The sequence below is a fragment of the Littorina saxatilis genome, linkage group LG8 (genome assembly GCF_037325665.1).
Source record: "Littorina saxatilis isolate snail1 linkage group LG8, US_GU_Lsax_2.0, whole genome shotgun sequence".
Lineage (NCBI taxonomy): Eukaryota > Metazoa > Mollusca > Gastropoda > Littorinimorpha > Littorinidae > Littorina > Littorina saxatilis.
In genome coordinates, this window is record NC_090252.1 from 40,922,225 (window position 1) to 40,936,999 (window position 14,775).

The 14,775-nt window shown below is 39.0% G+C and overlaps 1 protein-coding gene across 1 annotated transcript in view; it reads right to left on the bottom strand.

The window, feature by feature from the left end:
- Window positions 1-288: 288 nt before the first annotated feature.
- LOC138974653 (uncharacterized) overlaps window positions 289-14,775 on the bottom strand; it is a 15,528-nt gene continuing 1,041 nt past the window's right edge. Inside the window, exons 2-8 of the mRNA XM_070347376.1 lie at window positions 11,064-11,405; window positions 10,261-10,563; window positions 9,632-9,806; window positions 8,303-8,439; window positions 7,462-7,578; window positions 6,851-7,063; window positions 289-2,661 (exon numbers count right to left, since the gene is read on the bottom strand). Coding sequence (XP_070203477.1) covers window positions 2,312-2,661; window positions 6,851-7,063; window positions 7,462-7,578; window positions 8,303-8,439; window positions 9,632-9,806; window positions 10,261-10,563; window positions 11,064-11,405 — 1,637 coding nt within the window. The 3' untranslated portion in view covers window positions 289-2,311. The remainder of the gene's footprint in view (window positions 2,662-6,850; window positions 7,064-7,461; window positions 7,579-8,302; window positions 8,440-9,631; window positions 9,807-10,260; window positions 10,564-11,063; window positions 11,406-14,775) is intronic.

Sequence of the window (14,775 nt, forward strand, 5' to 3'; positions counted from 1 at the left end):
TTTATCAGAATTGTTAGACTCTTTCAGCAGTGTTCTTGATAGCTCCCGGGCAAGTAATCGACTTCAGAGTTTGAAGTGACCGAGTACTTTCTTCCTATTCAGAAAACCACAAATGAATCAATTTTCAAAAAATACAAATATAGTATTTTAATAACAAAATTGCCAAAATAACAGGGAGCAATGAGCTGAGACATGCACGTTTTGAGAGTAACTGAAAAAGGCTCAAAATGAATGTCAAGCGGATACAATAGAACATTGAATGATTCATCAATAGATTAGGATAACTGATTGAGTTAATGGAATATTGTTTACTTGACAAACAGCTTATTGCACACAGAACTACAAAAAGATGCAATTTGAAGAATAAGACAAACATCAGAATGCATATACACACGTTTACGTACAATGTGTTAAGGTTTTTCTTTTGTCCTTTAAATTTGGTCGATTTTAATGTATTTATTTTACTTTGTTTTATGTGTAAACTAAAACGTTTAAATAAAAAGAAAACACACCAGTAACCAGGTTAAGTACGTTTATATATATAATCAATATTTCGGCACGTTACTGCCTTCTTCGGGATAGTTTTTTGTGTGTTTGTTTGTTTGCTTAACGCACAGCCGACCACGGTGCTGCTTCGACATATAACGTGCGCCACACACAAACAGAAGTCGCAGCACAGGCTTCATGTCTCACCCAGTCACATTATTCTGACACCGGACCAACCAGTCCTAGCACTAACCCCATAATGCCAGACGCCAGGCGGAGCAGTCACTAGATTGCCAATTTTAAAGTCTTAGGTATGACCCGGCCGGGGTTCGAACCCACGACCTCCCGATCACGGGGCGGACGCCTTACCACTAGGCCAACCGTGCCTGTCTTCGGGATCCCCCCGCGCGTTAGGGGGAAGAATTTACCCGATGCTCCCCAGCATGTCGTAAGAGGCGACTAACGGATTCTGTTTCTCCTTTTACCCTTGTTAAGTGTTTCTTGCATAGAATATAGTCAATTTTTGTAAAGATTTTAGTCAAGCAGTATGTAAGAAAAGTCCTTTGTACTGGAAACTTGCATTCTCCCAGTAAGGTAATATATTGTACTACGTTGCAAGCCCCTAGAGCAAATTTTTGATTAGTGCTTTTGTGAACAAGAAACAATTGACAAGTGGCTCTATCCCATCTCCCCCATTTCCCCGTAGCGATATAACCTTCGTGGTTGAAAACGACGTTAAACACCAAATAAAGAAAAAAAAAGGTCTTCGGGATGGTAAGCTTATCTAAAACGTTCAGCATTTTTGAAGGCGATGACGGTAAGTGCTTACAGAGGTATAGTGTTTTCGTCGCTTGACCAAATTAACCGGTATTTAATCCGTCTTCTTCGCTGTTTATAGATACTGAAAACCACACAGCTTTGTGTTCCAAAGCATACAATATAGGTGAGATAGCTGAACATAATGTAATGCTTGGAATTTATAATTATTTGTTCTTTATATTTGCGTACAAATGTTCGTCATAATTATGTGACTTCTTATGCAATGCCGATTTCAACAAACATAAATTAGCTGTACTGAATCGGGGGTCTGCGGTTCCTGTTTCACTGTTTAAACGATAATTTGTGTAAAATGAACCTGAGCATTGCATACGTTAAGGATATATTTGGTCTTGCCCATTGTATCAAGGGTAAGAACAGAGAACAGCGTCATCTCAAACACTTGAACAAGCACGTACGCACCTGCCTTGTTTTGTATGTGTTTGATAAGGAAACATCTATCCTTTTTTTCTAAATCAACAAACAATGTAACAACAACGACAATTGAACAATAGGACTTAACAAAACAAAACTATGAGGGAAGTAGGGGTTCAGTCTAGACACCTAAAAAATGTTAAAAACATGACTTTCACAATACGGCTTTATTCCTTATTCATGAACTTTCAGTGGCTATTGTGTTCTATTTGGCAATAAACAAACGAGGAATATCTACATCACGAAATAGAATCACACACACAAAAACTACCTTTCAAAGAAGTCTCATAATCAAGTTCAATTCCTTTAAGTGGCAAAATGAGACAAGAAAAATAGACAGCGAAATTGATCAATAAATAAATCAACCAACAAACATATAAATACAATTTATCATTTAATGATACACATATACAAATTGACCAATCAATCAATTGAGCAATCAATAATAATACGGACATAAACATATTAAATATACTTAAACAATAAGTTTTATATCAACAGAAATAAAGAAAGAAAGTAGAACACAGATGCACGTGCAAACTTGAATGTAGTCATTCAAAGGTTAGTTGTTTTCTTACAGTGCAGTGTTTTCATACAATTGCTCAGAAATGTCTTCCCCGCATTCTCCAGAACCAACGAGTTTAGATAAAGCTTCATCATCACCGTCGTGCTCATCTACCTGCATTACCGACTCATCTACACCCGTGGTAAGAGTGGGCATGCCCTTGCTTTTGACATTGACTTCAAAACCGGCTGACGCAAGTTTCACGCAGCTTTCTGTAGGAGGAGAGCAGGCGTTCTCGATCTCATCAACTGATGTAGGTTTCGGTGATGCAGTCAGGTCTGCAGTAGAACTCACCGGGTGAAGGTAAGAATCCCCAGTGCTGCTTTCCGGCTTGTTTCCAGACGTGTTTTGCGATGGATCTGCCAAGGACAAGACATTAACCTGTACTTTTTTGCTGATTGAAATGTATCGAAAGGGTGAGATGGGGAAACATCTGAACACATAACCATTTTTTGTCCAGTTAGTTTCAGAATAGCATTTTTCAGCCACGTTTGCTTTGTAGGGTAGGAGGAATGTCCTGCCAGTGACGGTCTTATTCTGTGCCATGTGCATTGTATGTGTTCACCTTAATTGTCTTTGGTTTAAATAAGCTGCCTTATTTGTAGGGCTCTGCTTGGGTGGGAATGTTCTGAGCAAAACACTATGTGTTACTCCATACCCCCCGCCCTCCATGGAACTTCTTGACCCCAACAAATTGGGGGGAGGGGAGGGGAGGGGGGAGTTTGCCCAGTCGGTAGAGGCGCTGGCTTTAAAACCGGTTGTTACTATCAGCGTGGGTTCAACCCCCAAGTTCGGCGCGGGATGTGTGTCCCAGAGTCAACTTTGTGCAGACTCGGACTCTCCTCGGTGTCCGAACACCCCCGTGTGCACGCATGCGCACGATACAGATCCCAGGGTCACAGCGAAAGCCTCAGGCCTTGGAAACACGAATACATGCATGCAAAAATATGAAGCCCGGGTGTCCGTTCGGCCAACAGCCAAGTAAGTAACCATTTCAGCACTGACCCAAGACGACCCAACCCGGTCCTTAGCCCATTTCAGGTCTCCTCTAGCAGCCGGCAGCCAGCTGTCTACATCCTCCCCCCCACCCCCCTCCCCGCATTTTTATTTTTTTTATTTCATACAAAGCCGGGTTTTCCCGTGTAACATGCCCCTAATGGCTTTGCCGTGAGGGCGTAAAACTTACATTTTCTCTTAGGGTTCGTTTATTTTTTTTATTGAATAATGATGCTGTTGTTGATCTACACTGCTTGGTCTGTTTTATGAAATGTTTGTGTACCTCCTTCTGTGCATCTAAATTGTAAAAGAAAGAAGAACAAAAAGAAGAGTTAATACCTACATGTTATGCCAGTCTTGCATGACAGCATGCTTGACAATCGGCAGACGACCAATTAATCCACACAATTAATTGACAAGGCCAAATTGTCATATGCACAGGCCATGAAAAGACACTCAGCCGTGACCAATGAGGGTATTACAATTTTTGCTATAGCTCGGTTGGCAAGTACACAAGATCCTTTCTTTTCAAATAATTATTACTCTTACATCTCTTTCAGAAATGATTCTCTTCCATAGCGTCTTCCTAGCCACATTTCCTTTCAAACGTTTTGCGAATTTAGTGAAAATTGCAGGTATTTTTCATCATAAAGGTGAATACATTTTTTGTATTACAAGAGACACCTGATACTGATTCAGGTATTCCCCATGTTAGGTGTACATACGTTGGACTTTCCAATATTTTAGGCCCGTCATGTTTTGTTGGTGCAAACACAAGCTTCTTCCTCTCTCTCTCTCTCTCTCTCTCTCTCTCTCTCTCTCTCTCTCTCTCTCTCTCTCCCTCTCTCTCTCTCTCTCTCACTCTCTCTCTCCCTTTCTTTCTCTCTCTCTCTCTATCCTTCTTTCTCTCTCTCTCTCTCTCTTTCTTTCTTTCTCTCTCTCTCTCTCTCTCTCTCTCTCTCTCTCTCTCTCTCTCTCTCTCCATTATCATTTTGTTTTGAACAAAAGGCCACAGTGTATCATTGTGTTGACATTGTGCAGAGCATTAACATGAATTTATAGAGCAAAGACGTGTTACGGACTGAGCTTATGGATCACAGGATGTGAATGCGTGATGTATTGTGTAAAAAAATTCCATCTCACACGGCATGAATAAATCCCTGCGCCTTGAATATGTGCGCGATATAAATTGCATAAATATTAAAGATAAAATAAAAAATAAATAAATCCCTGCGCTTAGAACTGTACCCACGGAATACGCGCGATATAAGCCTCATATTGATTGATTGACAGGATTTTAATAGCTGTGTTTTATTTTGGATTCTGTTTGTTGCTCTTTAGGCCCACTTGGCCTTCAATACAACATACTCATGTTGTAGACTTACTGCGACCTTACTCTTATGTGTACAGTACATGCCCATACCAGGCAGTAAGCTACAAAGTGAGCCAGCTGAGAAAGCAGGATACATACGATTTAAATCACAGTTGTCTTGGCAGATACTCAAGATCCAACGTAATTTCCATGATGACCCTAAAAAGCCTTTCAGTAATAACTGTGCGTGGCTGTTGTCATCAGAACCTTATAACGCCCAATTCTAAAGCTGACATAGAATTCTGGTTAAATGCTTTATTCGTTATTTTCTTTACAGCAATGAGACCTTCTATTAATTGCTTTCACTTGCCTGTCGTTAGACCAACACAATGACAGAAGGAGGGCAATGGGCTAAAAAGGTACCCATATTTTCAAGCCTGAGCACAAACCCTCTTTATATTTGGAGCTGTTGCAGACATGCAAGCGACTTTACTCATCTGGCAACTAGCCAACAACCCTGGTAGCGCTTGGCGGGTAAACACATATTTTCTCTGTCCTTGGTCGTCCTACTTTGTTGCAATAGGGGTGTACAAGCAATATTTGTTTCTCAGAAACTGCATTCACATTTTGGTTCAATAATTATGAATCATCCATTTGAATCTGTAAGCTTTTTGTTACATTCGTTTAGCTAGAGCAACTACTATTTTGCAATTTTCGATACATAAAACATCTCTGTCCAGTCATGTATTATTTGATTCCGCGTACCTGGTTCATTCTCGATGTTCTTATTTCTTGTAAATGTTTTGGCATGTTTGTTTCTTTTCTTTTCTTATTTCAGTAAATGTGTGGACTCGCAAACATCTAACCCCCCCCCCCCCTCCCCCTTACCGCTTCCAGTCATGCATTTGTTTCGTCTTAATTCAATATCCTTATTAGAGAGAGAGAAAAAGAGACAGAGAGCGAGACAGAGAGAAGAGACACAGAGAGAATGAGGAAAAGGGAGAGATCAAAAGAGGTAGAGAGAAAGAGAGAGAAAGAGAGAGAGAATGAGGGAAAGAGAGAGAAAGAGAGAGGGAGAGAGTCCCTACACACAAGGCGTTGTAAGTTTCGCAGGGCAACATGACCTGGTGTATAAGTAGAAGGCTTGACTTGATTGTGGTATATTTGGAAGCTAGCCAACAACAATTTAGACATATGCAGATGCAGTGAAACACGCAATCACGTCCGCGAGTTACGGGTAGGCAGTAAACTATAAAGCCAGTACAATATATCCTCTGTATCCGGTTTTCTCTTTGGCTTTCGTCCAAACTGTGTAAAACCGAGGTATATGTCGTCGAGATTTATTTTTAAGTATACACCCTTCTTTCCACTGGAAGATACTGCACTTTATGATCCAACATTATCAGCAAAGTTGATCACTCCTGTATATTTCTCTTTTTAAGGGGAGCACACAGTTGCTAATCTAGTAATCGTTGGCTTTAGTAAGCTCACAAAGGGAAGAACTTTTTCTTTTATGATCACAATAAAAGCACGAATCCAAGCTCTAGCATGTCATTAGTGGACAGTGAGCTTACATTTTCAAGCAGTTCAACAGCAGTGAAAAGTCGTCTTCACGACCTTCTTTTGAAAACAGCTGCATATAAAGGAGATGTCAATTGCGCTCCAACCAGGCACAGACATTAAACTTTACTGATTTGTTTCTTTTCTTGTCACTTGCCCGTCATGAAAAGAATCATAATAATCAAAAGTTGATAGGAACAAACAGATTGTGCACAAAAGCAAGAAAGTGTTTACATGTATTATAGTGTGCTTCTGACATAAACAAAAATCCTTACCAACCACAAGTAAGAGAGATCATGTTCTGATTGAGTAAGATATTCTTTCCCAGGCAAATGGCTTCCTCAACCAACCATTCAGCTAAGTGTACAGACAAGAAGGTAACAAAGAAACAAAGATAAAGTTAAAAGTAAATTAATAATGGTATATTTTCAGCAAACGTTCTTTAATTTCGAAGCTACTATTTATTCTCTATTAAGCTTTTGGTCACTCTGCTTCAAATTGATTGAATCCACCTTTTCCAACCCCTCAATCACCCCTCGTTTCCAAATCCTTAACCCTTGTTTTTTTAGAAATGTTGCGGTGTTTAAGCGTACATACACATAGTAGGAAAAACCCGCGCCAGTACCGGAAACAATGCTAAGCCCAACTAAAACCTAGTAAGCCTGATTACACCACGTTACCTTCTTCAGCATCGGCTGAGATATCGTCCACTTCTTCATACGTGTTATTACTGCTGCTGTGGGATCCGTTGGATCGTCTGCTTTGGGCCTCTTCCAGCTCTTGCATAGCCACTCTTTCACCCTGGTTTGCCAACGGTTGATGTTGCAACGGTCTGCCAAGATGATGAGTGGCTATGATAGCGCTGTTTTGGTATACATGAAGAATCCGTCGTCCTTCAGGAACGATCATTGTATAATTATCCACAGAGGGAAGTATGAACAATCTTGGAATTTTAATTATTGATTGTAAATTAGAGATAACTGTACATTTACTCGGGAAATCAGTAGCAAACCATTACACTATTTGTGAAAATGACAGACAGTGCATATAGTGACATAAACTTAAAAAGATCTCATTACATGAGCATACTGTTTAATAATTATTTAGCATTAAATGCATAGTCCGTTTACTTTTCATAAACCATTCAAATGGTAACTAAAATGAGACATTATGAAAGAGAGAAAGGAAGAATAAAGAAAGAAACAAGAAAGAAAGAAAAAGACAAGAATGAATGGAATCCAACAAGTCTGTCGCTCTCTAACGTGTTACAACATTCTTTAAATGCACGTACTTCTTCTGATAATGACGAAAATGAAAACCACGATGAGTACAGCTCCACAACTGATACTGATACTTAATATGCTTTTAGTGAGTGGTGTTTCTTGCCCCGTGACGGTACGGTTTGGCTCTGAAATAAGGCGACAACGACAACATTCAATCATACATACATCAATGAGTATACCTCTGACTTCGTAAATGAGCAGATGCATAGGTAAATAAAACCGTCAATAAAGATAGACATACATGCATCCATATAATTATACATATACCAACATACAGGCAGACAAGCAAACAGACAGACATATGTTACCAGATTGAGCAACATATTACCAATTCAAGAAGCAACGACACCATAAACGGATTTTGTTGATATATATGCTATTGAGTGTAAAGGAATGCTAGGCAATTTGGTATGGATTCTTAGATATACACACACGTGGCCTTTTTGCTTGTTTGTTTGTTTGTGTGTTTGTGTGTGTGCTGTTTGTGTGTGTGTTTGTTTGTTTGTGTGTTTGTTTGTTTGTTTAATGTTTTGTGTGTGTGTGTGTATGCGTTTGTTCAACCTTACATTAAGAGAGAGAGAGAGAGAGAGAGAGAGAGAGAGAGAGAGAGAGAGAGAGAGAGAGAGAGAGAGAGAGAGAGAGAGTCAAAAAAAGAAGGCGGGACACACAGACAGAGACAGAGAGAGGCACACTATTTTTGTGTGATTAACTCCTATTTAAACTTAAGAGTCACTTAACAACAACCATAACAAACACGTCAACGACATTAGCAAAACGGCTGCAACGACAACAGCGACGAAAAAACACACAAATCAAAACCCCAAAAAACCTGATATTTATAAAGCTCACCCAAGTAGAAAGAAAATGAATCAGAGCCCACTTTGTTGGACAATTCGAGCTGCCAGTGACTCAATCCCTCATTCAACAGGTCTGTGACATCAACTTCTATCTTCAAGTCAGGTGGACTTCCAGACACCATTTCGGGGCTGTCGCATAAATGATGTATGTACAAAAGAAGAAAATCAAGTTTATTCAACGTTAAATAATAGAGAAAACAATCAGCTAACAAAAGCATTACGTCGACCTAATGGTCTTTGTATAAGACGGGCGTGCTAATAATACTGAGACAATCAGGAAAGTTTAATCAGTCAAACATTAACTTCTCAATATTAAGTTAGCAATCTGTTTTGAATGTTAACATAAGAGTGGTTCGTTAAAGGCTTACCGACAGAAAACTAATCAAACAAGCATAATTATATCAATTCACGCATTTCAAGGAGACAGCGTTTGCGGGAAACAAATCACATAAGTCGCCTAACACACTTTGGAGTCTAGCACCAACAACCGTACACAGATGACAATTTAATATTTCTACTTCTTCTTCTTCTTCTTCTTCTGCGTTCGTTGGCTGAAACTCCCGCGTACACTCGTGTTTTTTGCATGAGTGGAATTTTACGTGTATGACCGTTTTTTACCCCGCCATTTAGGCAGCCATACGCCGTTTTCGGAGGAAGCATGCTGGGTATTTTCGTGTTTCTATAACCCACCGAACTCTGACATGGATTACAGGATCTTTTTCGTGCGCACTTGGTCTTGTGCTTGCGTGTACACACGGGGGTGTTCGGACACCGAGGAGAGTCTGCACACAAAGTTGACTCTGAGAAAGAAATCTCTCGCCGAACGTGGGGTCGAACTCACGCTGACAGCGGCCAACTGGATACAAATCCAACGCGCTACCTGTTGGGCTCTACAGGTTAATGTTTTAGGCGTACACAACACTGTGTAGGCTCCTATTCACTCAGACGCTTGACAATGTTATAGTAAGAAAGATATACGGATCTATTTTGGCTCATTAAAAAAAATGCATCATTTGGTCCAGAACATAACGTTATACCTATGTTGATGCACACCCAAACAATGTCTATGAGCTGTATAAAAAATGAACACCGTCTGAAGTTTTTCAGCTAATAATATTGTTTACTATTTGAAGAAACAATATTAACAAAACATGCAAATAAAACGAATACTAACCATACACAAATAATGCATACAAGCAGACTACAAAAAGAAAAAAAAGAAAAAAATGAAAACAAACAAACAGCATTCATTTGTACCAACATTGGTTAACAATGATTCATTTCAACTACTTTATGCAGACATATAATTACGAAAACATACCTTGGAGTTTGAATCACAAGAGTTCGTCGTATTCCTTTCTCCCCTTCTGCGTTGTCATCTGGTGCTTCATAGGTGTCCAATTTGACTTTGGTGATAGTCGGAGTGTGAGATCGGAAGAAAAAACATAACGACGAAGTCTTCGCTTTTGTCGAAAACCTGATGATTTTGGGAGGACCTTTATCAGAAAAAAACCAGTTTAAGTTTAAACAGTTTATGACGTGGATTGTACGGCTTTGTTGTGTGCTTTGTTAGATTTTCACAAATCAAATCGTTGTTACAACGTACAATCACAAACACTTTACAACTTTGACAAAAGTTAGTGTTGTAAAATTAGTGTATAATTTATAATCTCTCCCCCCCTCTCCTTAACAGTGTACGTATGGGCATGTTGTTGCCGTCCAAACATAATAGTAACCTTGCTCTGTAAGAGCTTGAATGAACAGCGGACTGAATATTATTTCAGTTTATAACACACTCAAAACCTAACAATCACATATCGATATCAAAACATTCAAATATGTACCTGACACAAGTCTACCAAGTCAAGATGTGTCATCGCTATTCAAATACTCAACAATCGTGCAACCTCAAATAAAAAGTCTGACAAATAGAGAAGATCCAAAACTCACATTCCACAAGCAGGAGAGTTTTTTCGACGCTCACATCACGTGCGCCAGATTTGTGCATGTCACATGACACGTATCCCATGTCCTCGCATTGCACGTGCTGTATGACATTTTTGAAGTGCAGATCATCCAGTTGTTCAAGTGACTTGATCTCCGTACCATTGTTGCGAAGAAGTCGTACAGGCGTTGTTATGTCAGGGTTCCCTTTCTCAATCTGACAAACGATGTCCACGGAGGAATTGTGTGCAAGGGTCTGCAGATGTAACCCGTCCTGATTCAAAAATAGCCTGCTGACGCTTGGGGGATCTGGAATATTAAACACGCATAATAACGTATCGCTTCTTAATCAAATCTCAACATTAATAGTAACTAAAATCATACACACAACGTTACCAAATTAAGACCCAAAGTTGAAATGTTGCTTTCATGATGAATGGTGACCAATTACATGGTGTTGCTCTCAAACAAAAGATATCTTCGATGATGAGTAGTCATTTTGAGAACGTGTTATGACAATTAAAAGCATATTTATTTGACCGTTTGGTTTAAAAACTGAAGTTCTAAAACAACTCGAGGTAAGCTGTTAAATTGCTGTTTGCTTGTTTTGTTTTTCTTCTCTATGTGAAATTGTTCATATTTCATTTTTCCATAAGTATAGTTATTCTTACTCTTAGTAGTGTAGCAGACGTGTTAGTAGAGTTTAGGAGTATTAGTCGCCTTCCTTGCAAACCAACAAAGAAAGAAATACACAAACAACTAAACACACAAATGCGCTGTATGCTATCTTTGTTGGAGAGCATACTTACAGGTGACGATGACGTTGATGGAGGCGCTGTCTGGTATATCCTGTGCTGTTCTCACACACCAGGTCCACTCGCCGCCCTCTGTACGGCTTACTGTCTTGACCAAGTAGTAAAGGCCACCTTCATTCTTCGGACATTTACACCATTGTTCGCCTTCTGGTGTGCAGCCATATTGAGAGTTTGTAAGGTTGCAAATGGCAGGGTTTGATCCGTGTTTCACTGTAATCGTGTACTCTCCAATGTTCGTGTCCACGCAATAATTTCTAATATTGAATGGAATCTTCAGGTTAGAGAATTCTGTGACGCTCACGTGTTCGTTGGTAGTTGGAAAATCGATGTTCGCACCTGAAAGTGACACACATATACTTCATAATAATTCGGGTGTGTGTGCTACACAGACATAGACAAACAGAGACAGAGAGAGCGACAGAGAGAGAGAAACTGAAACTGAAACTGAACTTTATTACCAAAGGATAGAGGTTTTAGGCAAAGCCTAATCTTACAACCTGTCCCTTATACAAACACTTAATACAGACGCACATAACATAGATAGTAAAATTGACAAGGTTATTGTTATTTACAGACGTACATAAGGTAAATAGTAATAAGAAAAGGGTTATGGTTTTGTATACACATTCAAAAATGGGAAAAACAATATAATGTGGAAATTGCAGCATAGTTGCAATAATGCATTGCATATAAACATCCAAAACAACTAATAACAAAAGGGAAAAAACAAATGTGGGGAGGAATTGTCCCAATCATTCGCATGTATATCATTATCAATACATACACATAAAGAACAAATCAAAATACAAACATAACTTGACTAAATGTAAAAAGCACTAAAATATCAGACATGAAAAGTGTTCTATTTGCCCATTAAGCGGGAATGAAACTGGCGCCTAAACGTTTTCACAGAAGAGGCATTTCGGAGGGGTAGGGGTATGGAATTCCATAGAGACGCTCCTGAGAAGGCTAAACTTGACTTATACAAGTCTAGACGAGGGATGGGGGGAATCAGGTTCTGGGACCCATATCTTTTTGTGGCATGTCTGAAATGTGATTTTAAATATCCAGGAACATTATTGTTAATTACTTTGTACATAAAGACAGCTTTGTTTAGCGTCAACTGATCTTTCAAGGGAAGGAAATTAAGGAGCTTTAATTTATCATCTGTTGGCTTATTTGACTCATGCAGAATTAGTTTTGCAGCACGGCGATGAAGAGAATTGAGTCGTTTGAGATGAACATCACTGCAGTTATCCCAAAGTGTTGAAGCAAAGTTGATATGGGGCATTATGTGAGCGTAATAAAACAACTTGAGTGCTTCCACATCGGCATAATGTCTTAATTTAGACAATAAGTACAAATTTTTAGATACTAATTTGCAAATTTTACTCAAGTGAGTTTGCCATTTCAATTCTTGATCAACGGTAACCCCTAATAATTTATGCTCTTTAACTTGTTGCACTTGAGTTGAATCAATTGACAGTTGAAGTTGTAAGGGTTTTAATTGGTGTTTTTGTCTAGTTGTAATCACCATACTTTTCGTCTTAACAGGGTGAATAACGATTGCAGTAGTGGTGCACCATTCTGTCATCTCATCTATACTTTTTTGAAGAGATTGGTTGACGGCTACCAAAGACTTCTGACTGGTGTGTATTGATGCATCATCCGCAAAGAACTCACATCTTACTTTCTCATCTGACACATGAAGAGGTAAATCATTTATATAAATACAGAACAATATAGGTCCTAATACAGACCCTTGAGGCACACCACTTTTGACAAAATCATTCGACGAAGTTTTACAGTTGATGAATACATATTGTTTCCGTTTTGAAAGATATGATTCGAAGAAGGCACAAGCAGAGTCATCTTTTAAGTAGCATTGTAATTTCTTTAATAATAAGGAGTGGTCTACAAGGTCAAAGGCTTTTTTAAAGTCCAGGAATAACGCTCCTGTTACTTCGGACTCATTAATAGCTGATAACCAAGTTTCACATAAAGAGCTGAGAGCAGTGTGGCATGAATGCTTAGAGCGAAATCCAGACTGAAATGGATGAAACAAATTCATTCGTTCCATATATTCCAGTAAATATTTCTGAATATGCTTCTCCAAAGGCTTAGATAAAACAGGTAAGAGGGAAATTGGTCGAAAGTTGTTAGGGTCCGTAAGATCCTTGCTTTTTGGGAGTGGCACTACCTTAGCACATTTTAAAATAGAGGGAAAAACGTTTTGTTGTATGCCAAGTGAATCAATTATGTATGGTAAAGCAAGTTTGAGCAACCGGACAGGAATCTTATCGGGACCCATTGACTTTTTATTCGCCATCTGTTCTATCAGTTTTCCAACCTCGTGGACAGTAATGGGTGGAATAGAAAACGTTTCGTTTTGAGTCAACTTTCGTCCACAAAATGTTTTTAATTTTTCTAGAGAGACATCAATATCAAGGGACGCATTCTGCGTGAGACAGGCTTTCAGTTTCTCTGCGAGCGAAATAAAGTGTTGATTAAAATCTTCTGGAGTTATTTGTGACGGAGAATTGGTCGATCTCTTTCGAGATTTATCAAGAACTTCATTCATTGCTCGCCAAATTGTAGAAGTATCTCTCTTATCAGAAAGCAATTTATTAAAATAATCTGCTTTTGCTTGCCTTACCGTTTTCAAAACTTCATTCCTTTGTAATTTGTACTCGCTTTTCATGTTATGTTCTTTAAAGAAATCACGCAACGCCATAGCCTCAATAATGTCCGATGTCAACCAAGGGGGCAGGTGGGGATGTTTCACCCTATGCTGACGTATTGGAGCGTGTTTATCAATAATGGAACACAAAATCTCATGGAAAAGATTGCAAGCATCATCTGCGTTACTGCAATTAAATACGCTTTGAAATGGCGCTCGATTAAGATCACAGAAAAAGGCAGACTCGTCAAAGTATTTAAAACTTCTGGACTCGATAGTTGTATGACCTTTATGCTGTGATTTGGGCAATCTCAGAACAATCGAGCAAAAAAAGAATAATGATCACTGAAAGTGGAGTGTACTACTTGTACATTTGAAACCGTGGTCTTATCATCAGTATAAATGTGATCAATAAGGGTAGATGAATTAATTGGTTTCTCTTGTAGGGTTTTTAACTAGCTGGTGAAGACCAAATAGAGCAGTGGTTGAGCCCCAAGTTGTTTGTGGTCTCTGTAAATTAATGTTAAAATCACCAAGCAATAGTACATTCTCATCACGACGTTTTGCTCTGTCCATCATTAAAACAAAATCATCATTCCAACTTGTTGTTTCAGCAGGATTCCGATATATATAACATATTAACAAAGGTGAGGATTTACCATTTTTCAACTCCACCCACAAACATTCCACATTTTCGTCTTCAAGATCGGCCCTTCGCTTCACAATGCCAGCAATAGACCGATGGACATACAGAGCAATACCTGTTTGGCCAGTTTGTGCACTATCGCGTCGTAAAACAGAGTAATTTGGAATATCAATCAGGCTGTCCGAAACACGCGAATCTAGACGTGTTTCGCAAACACCAAAAAGATGTACGAGCTGTGGTTGTTTGTTCAAAAATACACAAACATCAGGCACTTTGTTGACTAAATGGTAAATGTTCAAATGCCCGATACGGAGAGAAGAATCCGCCGTTGACATGAGATAAAAGTATAATAATTATTAGAACAATTTAACAGCAACAAC